The sequence below is a fragment of the Protomyctophum parallelum genome (genome assembly GCF_964188405.1).
Source record: "Protomyctophum parallelum genome assembly, chromosome: 19".
Lineage (NCBI taxonomy): Eukaryota > Metazoa > Chordata > Actinopteri > Myctophiformes > Myctophidae > Protomyctophum > Protomyctophum parallelum.
Window position 1 is genome coordinate 29618565 of NC_139717.1, and position 13858 is coordinate 29632422.

Below are 13858 nucleotides of genomic sequence, written 5' to 3' on the forward strand. Positions count from 1 at the left end.
ACTGCACTCCCTGATGTGGAACGTGTGTGTCGAATGTGAAGTGGGTGGGTGGGTCAAACGGTTCTCGAGTTGCATTACAACCGTACACGCACATACTCATGCAGAGACGTGGCGCATTTATAGTAGGATACCAGAAGATCCATTTTGACTGTGAAAAGAAGGGGACACCCTGTCTGCTTTATAAGATATTTGGTGGTTATCTTTGTATCTCATCCACATTTTAAAGATGAACAGTTTTGCTATTCTTAATATCAAATTTACACTTGTTAATATCAAATGTCACTATAGGTTGTGTTAAATAATATTTGACAGTTTTTACTGTAAATTTGATTTGAAGAGCAGAAACGGTCCCAAACATTACCCAGACATTTACATGAAACAAACATATGTTCTGTATCCTACTGGAGTAGGGACAAGCTTTGATTACAAATTTGACATATTTGGAAGAATTCCATGTAATATTTTCATTTTTAATTCTGTCAATTTTCTATCTGGAATTATTGGAGGTAATTCTGTGGCCTACTGTCAGTGTGCATAGAAATATTGACATTGATCTGGACACAAAGAAAAGCGATGTGGAACTCTGTATCCACATAGGAATGATGGCTCCGAAATGTATCCCTTTATTTGGTTTGCGAGATTATCTCCGGTCACACAGAAACTCACACAGACCCTCTTATAGATGGCCAGCCTGTCTATCATGACCAGGCAGTCTGACTAATGGTGCATGTTACTAAAATGCCTTGGCTTTATGGGCATTTCCGCCAGTTGTAAGTCTGGTACTGTGTTAGACCGAAAAGACACACACACACAAGCTCCTAAATCCTGAACTAGGTTTTCTGAAATGTATTAAAGTCACACCCGTGTGAAGTGAGCTCTTGTCATCATACATGAGTCATGACGTAAAATTGTCCATTCATTGTCGATGGGAATTTAATGTTTGTGTAGGACAAAGTTTGTGAACATACACTAAAAGCTGGATATAGGATGGGCTAGCACCCCTCAAAATCACACCCTTGTGAAGTGAGGGGCGCTCTTATCATCCTTCATCACACGTCATCTCATTCCGGCCAATCACAATTTGCGTCCTCACTTTTGTCTGTTTGTGGTTACGTAATGTTTGTGACTCAAAAATGGCCATTATTTTCAATGGCATTTAATGTTTGTTTGTGTTCACATATAATTATACTGTATATAGCAACAGGTACCCCAAAAGGCGTTCCCGTCCTGAAGGGGTAAAACACCAAAAAGGGTTCCCGTCCTGAACAAACGTGTGTGTGTGTGTGTGTGTGTGTGTGTGTGTGTGTGTGTGTGTGTGTGTGTCAGATCACAGGTGTGTCCATCCTGAGGGCAGGGGAGACGATGGAGCAGGCTCTCATGGCCGTTTGTAAAGACATCCGTCTGGGAAAGATCCTCATCCAGACCAACCACGACACAGGAGAACCTGAGGTAGGACGGGGGGTATGTGTCCTATAGTTCATTCATATATGTAGCTCCGTATGGGTCCATTTGCATTCGTATACTCACAGTTACAAATGGATATCATTGAGACAGAGGAATTTACTGGCTAGCACTCTAGCCACCTTTTTTGGTGGTGTCTGGTTCACAAACAACACAGCGATAGGATCTTAGCAAACAACGCAATATAACTTCAAAAACAAGACAAAGACAAAGAAAATCCCTTTAAATCCCTGTTGTGTCTTTGCACCAGCTCCACTACCTGCGTCTGCCGAAGGACGTCAGTGAAGACTACGTCATTCTGATGGACAGCACTGTATCCACTGGAGCGGCTGCCCTCATGGCTGTCAGGGTATTGCTGGTAGGTTTAACACCGCTCTACAGCTACAGTGCATGTGTAGTACCGTGAAAGGATCTATTCTACTGTGTTTGTGGTATTATATTCTGTTCTGTCTTTTGACATCATTGCATCGTAGGGGTCTTTAAAACTCCCTGCAGTGACAATAGTTGACACACTTTTGGCCTGCGGTTGTCAACCTGGGGTCCGGGGCCCCCCTGGAGTCCTTGAGGGGGCTGCCGCGGTACAAAAGGGCGTGTTGAACTGTAAGGAATCATGGTGTTCCTCCTCATGTATTGCGTCCTCCTGGTGAAGCACCTCACTGGCAGGTCATTCAGATCATGTGAAGCAGAGGAGCATGTTGTTTCAGCAGCATCTCTAGGACCAGCCAGTCCCAAGACCAACCTGTAGGGGTCATCACTGTCACAATTTAAAACCTCGGGCTGCGTGAAAGTCCAACAACTTAACCACTAGACCAAAGCGATATCCCTCTGGGCTTTTGAGGCCATCAGGCAGAAGATCTGAGCCACTCTGCTACACTAGTGTAAAATAATCCTTTGTCTATTGTCTACACTAGTTATTCAATCATTTTCGCCTCCTGGTGAACCCTAGACTGCAAACATGCCGTAGTTTTAAACTAATTATTGACCAGGGTTTCAGTGTGACGTTGTGTCACAGGGTCTGAGGGGTGAATGTGTTTGGTCTGATGTACTTACAGTCCGACACCCTACCCAAACCCTAAACCTAACCTCACAGGATGCCACAGGTTAGTTTTAACCTGCCACGGGTTAGTTTTAACCTGCCACTCGTGTCGGGAGCCACGGGTGAGTTGTAACCAGTTAGTTGTGATCGGGAGCGACGGTGTTGTCGGAATAATCAGTTAGTAATAGTATGTCTAACCAACGTATGCAACCCGTGTCACAGGACCCACAATTCCAAGCGCTTCTCGTTTCAAACCTTCATTCTAAATGTGAACGGTAAACATTGGCTCTAGGGGCAAAGTCCAGTCAGTTTCCAATGGCTCAGGGCAATTCAATATTTACTCTTCTGTTTTTGGTCCACATGCAGGGTTTTCAGGCTTTCAAAGTCATAGAATGTTCCTTATCAGTGTTCTACCGTGACACTTTATAGCAATCTTTTCTCCCTGCCTGAGTTGAAAATATGATATCTGCCGTTTCCTTGGATTAGGAAAATATTCTGAAAGTAGAGCAGAATAATAAATAATATAATAAACTTTATTTATAAAACACTTTTCAAAACAATGTTACAAAGTGCTTTACAGTAGCATAATAAAATACAGTGTAGCAATATAAAACATCAACAATTAAATAAATTAAAACATGTAAATAGATGAACAAAATCAATCAATAAATCAAGTGAAAGCCATTGTGAGCAGGTGAGTTTTTAGCTGTGATCTAAAAGAACACACAGTAAGCTGATATGTCTTATGGCCTCTGGCTTAGGTGCCCGGGCAGTAGTGGTGCGCGGGCCGGCCTGTTGCCCGCAGGTCCCGCGGGTTGTCCCGCAGGGCGGACGGGTCAAGATTTTCAGCGCAATTATCACACAGTGGTAAAAAAAAAGGAGAAAAAAAGCATTCCGGTACCTGCTCTCCTACCTTTTTGACCGTCGGAGAAAAGTGTCCTCTCCATCCTGAACTGCATGTTAAAACAATTCCCCTCTCGGCTCTCGCCCCTCTGAGGCTCCAAGTCTGAAACTGGCCGGCGTATCAGCGCATCTGAATTAAATCTTTCTTAATTGAGTGCTTTACCGTGCAGGCGTGCACAGTGCAAGATCTACAAGCTCACAATGCATCGCAGGCGACGCGTTGTGAGCTTGTAGAGCGGCTATTTTGGGTGTGCGGTACCTGCACCGCCGCGCAAAACAAAGTCGAAGTATAGGCACAAAACTAAAATCTAAACTAAAATGAGAACATGCAGAGATTCATTCATTTCGAGTGGAGAGCTACACTGCATGCTGAATGCTGAGTGTGAACCATCCGAAACAGATAGGCAGCGGCCTATGTCATGTCACGTATGTGTATAAGTGTTGGGCTTAAGTTTTATGTTCATCCGTCAACGTCACCTCTCACTCACTCACTCACTCACTCACTCACTCACTCTCTCTCACTCTCTCTGGCAATCAAGCAAATGCGATTATGCATGCAATACGAAACTTAATATTAATAGCGTTTTTTGTTTTTGCGGGCCGTGGGGTGAGCGGGTTGTTGATTAATATATTGTTTCGCGGGGCAGGTTGGTGCGGGCTGGCTCCTGTGGCGGGACGGGACAGGCGGGTTATGCAAAAAAGCCGGCCCGCACAACACTACCGGGCAGAGAGAGCCTGGTCACCCATGGTGACGAGCTGGGTGGCCGGAACTTCCAGAAGAGCCTTGTTTGCCGATCTAAGGCCTATGAGGCTCCACTGCTCCAGCATATCTTTAATGTAGCTGGGGGCCAAGCCAATCATGCAGGGCTTTAAAAGTGGCCATTAAAAATTTAAAATCAATCCTAAAACTAACAGGCAACCAGTGAAGGGAGGGGAGGACAGGAGTAATGTGGTCACACCTTCTGGAGTTGTCATCAATCTGGCTGCTGAATTTTGCACTATTTGGAGACTGAAGAGTCAAATCCGAATAGAGATAAGATTCATGCAACACATTCCTTAACAAAGTACAATTCAACCCAGCTCCACAGAGCCTGGAAATTGAGTGGATTTTATGATTTAAAGAAACCTCTCTCTTCAGCTTTATTTTACAAAGTATACAACATTGTGTCCTTGCCTTTATCTCTTTTTTTGTTGTTGTTGTAGAATCTGGTGGCCACATAACTATGGAAGTGGACTAACGACGAAATCTGAAAACACTCAGAGTTGCATTAAACTGGATTTAGCTGGGCGCTGTCTGTGTCTGTAAAGTAAACGATACTAAAAGCTATAGACAGCTTTCAAACCAACAGTTTATCAGTAATGTCTCACTGTGTGCAGGACCATGATGTACCAGAGGACAAGATCTTCCTACTGTCTCTGCTGATGGCTGAGATGGGGGTCCACTCTGTGGCGTACGCCTTCCCCAAGGTCCGCATTATAACTACTGCTGTCGACAAGGACGTCAATGACCAGTTCCACATCATCCCAGGCATCGGTGAGAGAGGGACACTGTTTTGTTTCCTCTTATATGAGCCAGAGCTGGGCAATTAGGGATGGGTGTTTGGGCATTTTGTTTTGTAAACTTATATACGCTGTGTTGAGCAGTTGAATGCGGTTAACATAGCTTGACGTCCATTTTTGCTGTTACTGTTTTATACAGTACACTAAAAAGAGTTGCTGTCTGTACCTCCTGCCACAGCAGGAGGTGCATTGAACTTTGCCATTGCCATTGAACTTTGCTTTTTCTCGGAATGTGGAGGTTGTCTACCACTGCTGGTGTGAATTCAGCATAAGGGAGATGCCAACCATCCTCTTGAGAAAACCCATTTCGGTCACTTATATCCTGTGGAAGAAGGGACATCCGCACACTGCCACTTGCCAGTTCAGAGCAATTTTTCACTTATATCCACAATCTCATTCTTTCAGTAATGGTCATGATGACCATAGATAAAGGACTGCTAGAAATAAAGATTGACCGGAACTTTGTCTTCTGGCTCAGCTCTCTTTTCTGATGATCTGGTCCTGATGGTTTAATTCAGTTTCAGTCCTGCCGTTTAATTCTGTCCTGCCCACCCCCCTCCCCCCCAATCATCGTCCTTATAATACCCCCATCGTCGGATGGGGGTCCCCGCTACTCATCTCTGTCTGTCGTCACACTGGGCTGATGAGCTCATCTGGGGCTCTGGCGTGCCGTACGTGTTGTCAGGTCACAGAGCGAGGACAGGTGCTGCTTGTCTGGGTGCCCAGCGAGGTGTGCGTGTTATAAATTATATTAGAATTAGCAAGCTGTTCCGTTGTGTAGTGTGTGACCGTAGACTGACGACAAAACAATGTTTCTTAATTAGACTGATTGCATGATAGTCCTGGGAAATACTGTATAATCCTATAATCCTATAATCCTATTAGACTTTTTTTAAATATCACAATATGATATCGTCACATAGAGGTATTTAGTAAAACATTGTATGATATTGATTTTGTCCATATTGCCCAGCGCAGCCGCACAAGCGAACCCAATACTGATAGCTTGTATCACTATTGAGGGATGATAGCTTGTAGAAACTGGGTTTTTGGTACTTGCATAACCAACGTTCTCGCTCATTTAATTCCACCTCATGAGCTGTGTATATTCTCCTGATATTATCTCCTCGTGTTCTCTCTCTGCACTCTATCTAATCTCCAGGAAACTTTGGAGACCGCTACTTTGGGACAGACGCCCCCTCGGACTGGTATGAAAGTGACGATGGGATGGAATGCTGAAGAGGGAAGAGAATAAAAGGGAGGAATGATAGAGGTGTGGTCCTCTATCATACAGTAAGATCTTAGCCTAAATGTAATGGATGCTGTAAAACGGCTCTCAGAGCCATGGACTGCCCTTGTCCCCTCTAATTCTGCTCTCTCTAGCCTGCCTCACTTTTGGGGTTGATGGCATAGAAATAGCTGATCTGATTCCCAGAAGTTTTCGCCACTAGGGGGGTGAGAAATAGCTGCAGACAATAATCAGCGGATGTTGAATGGGAGAAGGACAGTGTTAGCAATCCTCCTGAGGAGGTCATGTGACGTTATTAGCAAAGATTCATGAGCTGTGATGTCCATTGGCATAGCTCATAAGTACTCCGTACTTAATTGGGCTGGGCCTCCTAGACAGCTTCACAACGAAGTAAACGGAAATGGGAATCAGGCGAAACAGTAGCCAAGCTGCTGATTAAATACTTGATGATGATGATGTGTTGATAATGACAATGATGATGGTGACGTTTATCACGTCACTAATAGGCCCCATCTTACACTCGGAGCCAAAGCAAAGCGCACAACAGATCAATTGTGATGATGCTTGGACAGGCAATAAGCCTACATACTGTAAATGCATTGCATGACAAGTGCTCACATTACAGATTCAGTTACAATAGAATATTTTCCTGTGTGCTATGCAGTAAGCTTACTGGATTTATGTTATTGGCTGGAGATTAGACAGCGTTTCTTTAGATATCAGCTACATAGTGAAATGGCACAAACTGGCACTCAACTAAATCCCGGAGTCTAAATGGACCTTGCAGTGTATATTAGAGTTTTCAGAGCTGTCAGCCTGATCACAATTTGTTATTTTGAAGTCATTGTGGAACAACTGCAAGTTGAGTTCAAGGTGACTGGAGTGTGCTTTCATCCTAGAGTGCTCTTGGAAATACTACACACAAAAAATGCAATAGCACTTACTACAGTTGGTAGCAAAAAAATATATATACTCACTTATCTGCCCCTAAACAAACATTTAGTTCTGACCCTGGGTTCAGAAAGCAGAACTTTCCCAGATGACCTTTGTGTGTTTCAGAAACTCAGATTCGCTAGTAGTAAATAAAAGCAAGCTAGTAGGCACTTAGCAGATGCTCTTGTCCAGAACGTCCTAAATGAGAGATTGCAATATAGTCAGTCTGGTGGTATACAACAGAAGTTCTCAGGTGGAATCTGAATCTTGCTTTGACCATGAACCAGTATTTCAGATGATATCAGTCTGTTATAATTGCGTTGACTGTCAAAACAATCTTTTTGATCCTGAGTCTGACTTACTGATTAAGGGACATTATTGTAGATTGTAGAATATCTTTTTAGCTTTTAGTGTGGTGCAATTGTTTGCATGTCCCATGCAATCAGTTCTAATACATACTCTGTGCTGTGCTGTAACAAGGTCTCAGGCCAAATTTATCAAAAGAAAGGGAATAAATTGAAAATAGCATTTTTTTGCTAATGTTTTACATGTATTAGGTTACCACAGCAATAATACAGACCCGATTATGCCATATTTTTGTTTTTATTTTCCTACTCACTTGGAAAATGATTCACTGATCTTCTCTCACTTTAAAAAAGAAAAGTTCAAATGTGTCCAGACATACAAACAGTTTATTTGCAAACTTCCTTCGTTTGATGATCAAAATTGATGATCAAAACAGCAGTGTGTAAAGTTCAATTGACAGTGTAAACCAATTAACCCTAAGATTCACTGGTTGTGTCTAGCTAGGAAATGTCACCTAAAGAAAATTCGGATAATTTTACGTTTATTTTATTTTATAATTTTTAACACAAGCACAAGTTAATTTAGTGATGTTGACATTTTGTACATTTATTAGTTCATGATACAGAAACATATTTTTAAAAAGCTCAACCATACGGTTAATGTGTCTAGCTTGTTTGGAATATAAATTAATTAATAAACTAAATTTCTCATATGATTTGGTTTGAAAGTGTAGAAACTGACCAAGAAAGGGAGTTATGTGGCATATTTGCGCTGTGGTAACCAGCTCACTGCTTCATGGGCGTTTTTAGTTTTGTTTGTTTTTCCTGCAGGGATTGTTTTCTTAACATTTATGTCCCAGCCATTTATCCAGGTTAAATACTTGAATTTTATTTTCAAATGTGTAACTTATTTAGTTTGTATAAATGTTTTCCATGAGAATATAAGTCATAAGTTACGAGGGAGTGAAATGATAAATGTAGCCGTAGTGTGGGGCTAGCACCAGGAAGGATTGTTGCTTACTGTGTAGCATAGCGACTCTCTACCTGAGGGTGTGCTCCCAAATAATTGGCAAACACTAAGCTTTTAATGATAATATAACATTAATAAATTATTAAAACATAATGTAAAAAGGGGTCCTGGTATTATTATTTTTTCAACCTGTTTTCATTTTGATGAATATCAAACTTAAAGTATACTACCTTAGTTCAATTTATGCAAGCCGGAACACAATCGATTGATCATTCAAATAAACATGATCTGAAAATGCCCATCCATCTGACCATCTGAGCATGACAGCCATTGACAGCCTGCCGTCGAAATTTAAAAATTGTCTTCTAAATCCTGACAGTTTTCTGAAATACCTATGTTTCTGTATCAGTGATGCTCAATATTTCCTGTCAAGGAACCCAAAAATGATATGTAATTGGCCTCCGACCCCCATCTAAAAATATGTTGTTTCAGGGACCTCCCGGAAGCAAAGCTTTGAGTTAAAAACGTTTGCTCTGAAAGAGTATATAAAGATTTGCGCCACATTTGCGCCACAGACCTACAAGCTCGTAGCGTGGCACTCGGTGCAGCGCTATGAGCTTGTAGATCTGCTATTTTTCAATAGCTAAAGTATAACATAATGCTTAAAACACCAAAAGGGGTTCCCGCCCAAAATGTAAGTAGCCAGATGGGTGAGCCGTGAACACACATTTCCAGGTGGCCACTGATTCAGAAACGGTTGGGAACCGCTGATTTAGCCTGTGCTGTCCATTTGTAATAGATATCAACAGCACGTTGTCCTTTAACATCACCGGACAACGGTATAATATTGTACAACTTGATTAAAGCCATGTTTTCTTGTGCAATTTCAGTCGGATGTTACACAAATAATATTGACATATTGAACTCTGTCACTCCAGAGGTCATGCATGCCGACAGAAAACGGTGGTTGTACAGGAGCATAATATGAGCAGTATTATAAAATGTTCATGTCCCATGTTTGCTGTCGAACATATTGGTTTTGAATCACCGGGCGGTAACTGTCGTCCACTACATCTTTGATCAGGTTTACCTCACAAATTGAAACATTTATACATTTCCACTTGTGTTGGGGGTAGGGTTAGGAAAAGGTTAATATTCTTTTACATTGCTTTTTAATTTACAGTTTGGTTGTGTTCCTTTGATTTTTTTTTATCCTTTAATGCAATCTCATTCATACAGTGCTGATAATTTCATGTTGAAATAATAAATATTCTTTGTGGCATATTTGTTATTTGTGGTGTGGTGTTTGTGTGTTACTTGTGTGTGGGTTTGGTCGACTGCCAAATATTTATTTTAACTAACTGACACTGACAAGTATCAAATTAAAAATACAAATATACAAATTCTTATAAAATGTAATCATTGTGGAATGTTTGAACTGGTTCTGTAACTTGCAGACGCCAATGTAAATTGTGTATTTGACTTTGGACACTAGAGGGCAATGACATGTAATTATACTTCGGATGTTTACGGTGGAAGTGACGTTATGGTCTGTAGAATTGGTACTTTTTGCCTTAATTTAACTGCTAGACAGCACTTTAAAGAGACATTCAATCACCGGTGGAACACACATTTTCAAACTAACGTTTTGTTATTGTATTAAGCAAGGGAACCTTTGCACGGTATTTGTCAAGTTCATCTTCTCCCGGGCCGGGAGTACACTGCCTTGCTGAAAGAGCTGTCCGACAGGAAACATTCACGGCAAGAAATAACCTACATTCCTGTCATTGGAATCGTTGGAGCCCAGGAGGGAACGGAACAGAAGCAGGCATGTGTGATTATTTGCTACAATGTAGCAGTTTCTCTGTGTGATAAAGTAGGCTTCGATCCTCTATCGCCTGTTTCATTCAGTGTAGCATCATGTATAAACGCGAGAATAAAGTAATTTATGTACACAGTTACACACTGATCAATTTAGCAGCCTTCCAAGTCGGTTGTCATAACTTGTCGAATAAATAATAAAGGGTTGATGTTGAACTTTATACTGTATCTATATCTTCACCGTTTAGTCACGTTGGAAGACACTATGCCTTCAGTCTCCTTCATTGAATCCTGCTGCTAGCACTCATGATGTAACGTTGCATATTTATAACTTAATTTAACCTATAATTTATTTAGAATGGCGCACTTTTACTTCGTTTGGCCGTGGGGTGACAGGCTGAGAGTTTTCATCATTTTTAGCGTCACTTCAGCCTCAGCCATGACTTTTTATCTAATTAATTGTTCTCTAATTGAGAGCGTTGTGGAGAGGCAGCTGTATGGTGTGATTGACCTAACGGGATCCAGCCTTGGGGGAGGAGGAAGGGAGGGGGGGGAGGAGGGGAGTACATGGCCACTAACCACTATACTTCTGTTCAAACCTTTTATATTTTGAACTCAAATTATTGATGTAATTATAAACTGAAATGCTATTTCTACCATAGATTTTCATGCTTTTAAATCAATATAATGTTGTATGATATTTATCTTTATAGTCAATATAGCTAATTCTATTTCTTAAATGTTGTACTTTTGAAGGAATATTTCTCTCAACATGCTAAATATTCTTTCTATATTTTCTGCGAGCACAGTTTCCTCAGGAACTGCTTTTTCTAGTTGAACCCAGAAATTGTTACACATGGATAAATTAACACCTTGGCGGCCTTACTGTGCATTTTATTTGAGCTATTGATTGACCTACATAAGCTTGTATTTCGTACAGGTAGAATGGCAGGCCTGTGGAGATCCTACCAGGTCTTGATGACCAAGTATCCATGGTCTGTCCAGATAGTGACTGCCGGTAAGAAAAACATTGATTGTTTGATTACTTTATTAACACTGGGGCCAGCTTTGAATTGCAGGCAGCCACCTTAGCTATAGGTGCTCTTCAAGAGCGGTTTTGAAGGAGAGTCGGGATTCGTGCTAATATTCAAGAGAGACATCACCAGGGCTGGATTAACCCTCATGAGTGCCCCTGTGCAGATCATTTTTAGGGCCCCCCACCCCATAGCGCGACATGACCGACCCCGAACACAATAGAACACAATAAAGAATAGGCAAATAGTACAACTTCACTGGAATAAAACAGCTCATTTATAAGCTCACATGTTGCATTGCTACACATCCTGAACCTGTAGATTAGCCATTTTCACTATTTATTTAATTTGTACAAATAATTATCACATGCCATAAATAGGTAAACCAGGTTGAAAGTTGTTAAAGGGGATGGATGGTCTGAAAAATATAAAATTTTCAGCAGCAGTTGGCACAGCTCAGCCTGGGCCGGCCGTAAGAACACAATACACTCACAGTGCAATAATAATAGTGAGGCAATAAGCACATCAATATAGGCCTATAATGTTGCCCTGGGCAGGGCAGAATCAAAGCATTAGGGCTATGGACCAGAGCTAGCCTAATGTTTAACATTAATTATCCTGAACCAGGATCGAACCCAGTACAATAAATTACATGAATGAAAACAGAATATGATTGGATTTGTATTTAAAAATCCACAAACAAAAGTGCAGTATAGGCTAGGCTACTGTTGTTACTACTGTTGTACCCTGTGGGGACAAAAGCTGTATATAGGCTAGAGGTTCTCCGATCACGTTTTTGTCAGTGATGTCACATCACTGTACCAAAGATACATTAATTTAAAAGAAAATCTGTAATAACACCACGGAGGCAAGATGGAAAAACAGATGAATAGGGCTTGTGAGGTAAGCAACCCCAGAGATAGCTTTATTGAATGGCTGCATTATAGGCCTATTGTTTATCTCAGAAAATACATTTGGGTTCATTTGTACACTGAGTCTCCTACACACCTAACATGTGACGGCAGTTTGTGCCAAGGCTCTTCGTCAGGTCGAACTCTGAGTTAAAATGAACACAGAGGCTTTGACTGTGTACCATGTCCTGTAGACTAGAGTGAGTGACAGAATGTCGCCAGTTCGCATCCCTGGACCACCGCTGAAGTGCCCTTGAGCAAGGCATTGAACCCCTACCATGAAATGTTCCATGAGCAGGGTGTGGCTGTAAACAAGTCCTTGGCTTAGTCCACTTCCCTGGGTAAACAAAGAACTTTGCTTTGCTTTACAGTGGAGTGAGAAAGTAGTCCATGTAACCTAGATTTCATGAAAGAAAGTTTCATAAATCTGTCAGTAGTCCATGTCATACATCTGTCAAAGCTGACAAGCTCACACTTAAACAATGACACTATATTTAACTGGTGTCTTATCTATTAATTGACTTGTTGTAGAACAGTAGTAGTGAGATGAGCCTAGGTTACTTAAGTGTAATATCATTCCATAATCACTAGATGGCGCCAGTAGGCAGTGTTTTGACTGTCCTTCTGTACTGTAGATCTATTTGGTCTGGTGTATACAGTGTGAAAACTAGAAAAAGTGCCCTTCCGGGCACAGGTCTCCACCAGGTTATCCACAGATCCGTGCAGTTAGAGGTAAAAACACTTTTCGGCCAGTTATAGCGCCACCTTGAGGCTGAGTTGAAATTGTTCATGTGGCATTTCGTCCTCGGCCTAGTGGGAATGTGGGTGCACAATTTCACGGAAATCACGCGATGTGTTCATGATTTGCAGCATTTTGTTTGAAACTGAGCACTCCTGTGAACTTTGGAAGCCAATCTTAACCAATCAGGATGGAGTCTGATAAATGTGAAAGACCCGTTTCGTTGAATGGCTCTAGAGAGACTGTGTACCAATTTGCGTGATGTTTGGACAAAATCTGTAGGTGTACTGTGCAAAAACTTGTTTTGCACAAAGCGGCCTCCTGGTGGCGCTATAACAGGCCGTTCTGGAAAGTTTGGGGCAGAGGTTCATCGTTGGCATCCAGGGAGTGTGTGTGCAAAATATGGCATCGACCGGGTTAACGGTGGCCGAGATTAGCTGTTCACGGACACACGGACACACGGACACACGGACGGACACACGGACACGCGGACGGACGGAGTGCAAAACATACTCTCCCCACATGCCTTCGGCCTGGTGGAGACAATAAGCTGATAATGTATGCCGGTATACCACGGCACTTAGTGTAAACACGTTCCTGAGGTGGAGAACCCATATTTAAGGTTTTTGACACAGACAGGAGAAGAACACTCTTCATTAACCATATACTTTAGTGAATATAAGGGCACAATGATGCTGATGACATTGCCAATTCATGCAGTGCTGGGGGTAGACTGCTGAACGTCAAATGCCTTCCAGTGGCCAATCAATCAGCAGATATACAACTCTGCACATCCCAAACCCTTCTCCCCAAACTGTGTAAGGAACTCTCCATTGCAGTTAGAACTGCAGACTCACTCACTCCCAATCTTCTGCTGTAATCTGAAGGCTCCACGTTATCCCGACCCGTAGCGCTTGCCCTAACCTTGACGACCTT

General features: G+C 41.9%; 2 protein-coding genes across 4 annotated transcripts in view; both read left to right on the top strand.

Moving 5' to 3' along the window:
* The window catches only part of LOC310876369 (uridine-cytidine kinase-like 1), a 45287-nt gene extending 35583 nt beyond the window's left edge, over positions 1 to 9704 (top strand). For both annotated transcript variants that reach the window (XM_083789897.1, XM_083789896.1), the window contains exons 12-15: positions 1327 to 1449; positions 1712 to 1819; positions 4778 to 4934; positions 6123 to 9704. In XM_083789897.1, coding sequence (XP_083646023.1) covers positions 1327 to 1449; positions 1712 to 1819; positions 4778 to 4934; positions 6123 to 6199 — 465 coding nt within the window. In that variant the 3' untranslated portion in view covers positions 6200 to 9704. The remainder of the gene's footprint in view (positions 1 to 1326; positions 1450 to 1711; positions 1820 to 4777; positions 4935 to 6122) is intronic.
* Positions 9705 to 10043: 339 nt separating this feature from the next.
* mpv17 (mitochondrial inner membrane protein MPV17) overlaps positions 10044 to 13858 on the top strand; it is a 28368-nt gene continuing 24553 nt past the window's right edge. Inside the window, exons 1-2 of one of the 2 annotated variants that reach the window (XM_083790130.1) lie at positions 10044 to 10249; positions 11183 to 11256. In XM_083790130.1, the coding sequence (XP_083646256.1) occupies positions 11184 to 11256 (73 nt within the window). In that variant the 5' untranslated portion in view covers positions 10044 to 10249; position 11183. Of the gene's footprint in view, positions 10250 to 11178; positions 11257 to 13858 lie in introns of both variants that reach the window. The other variant, XM_083790129.1, reaches the window with a different exon arrangement.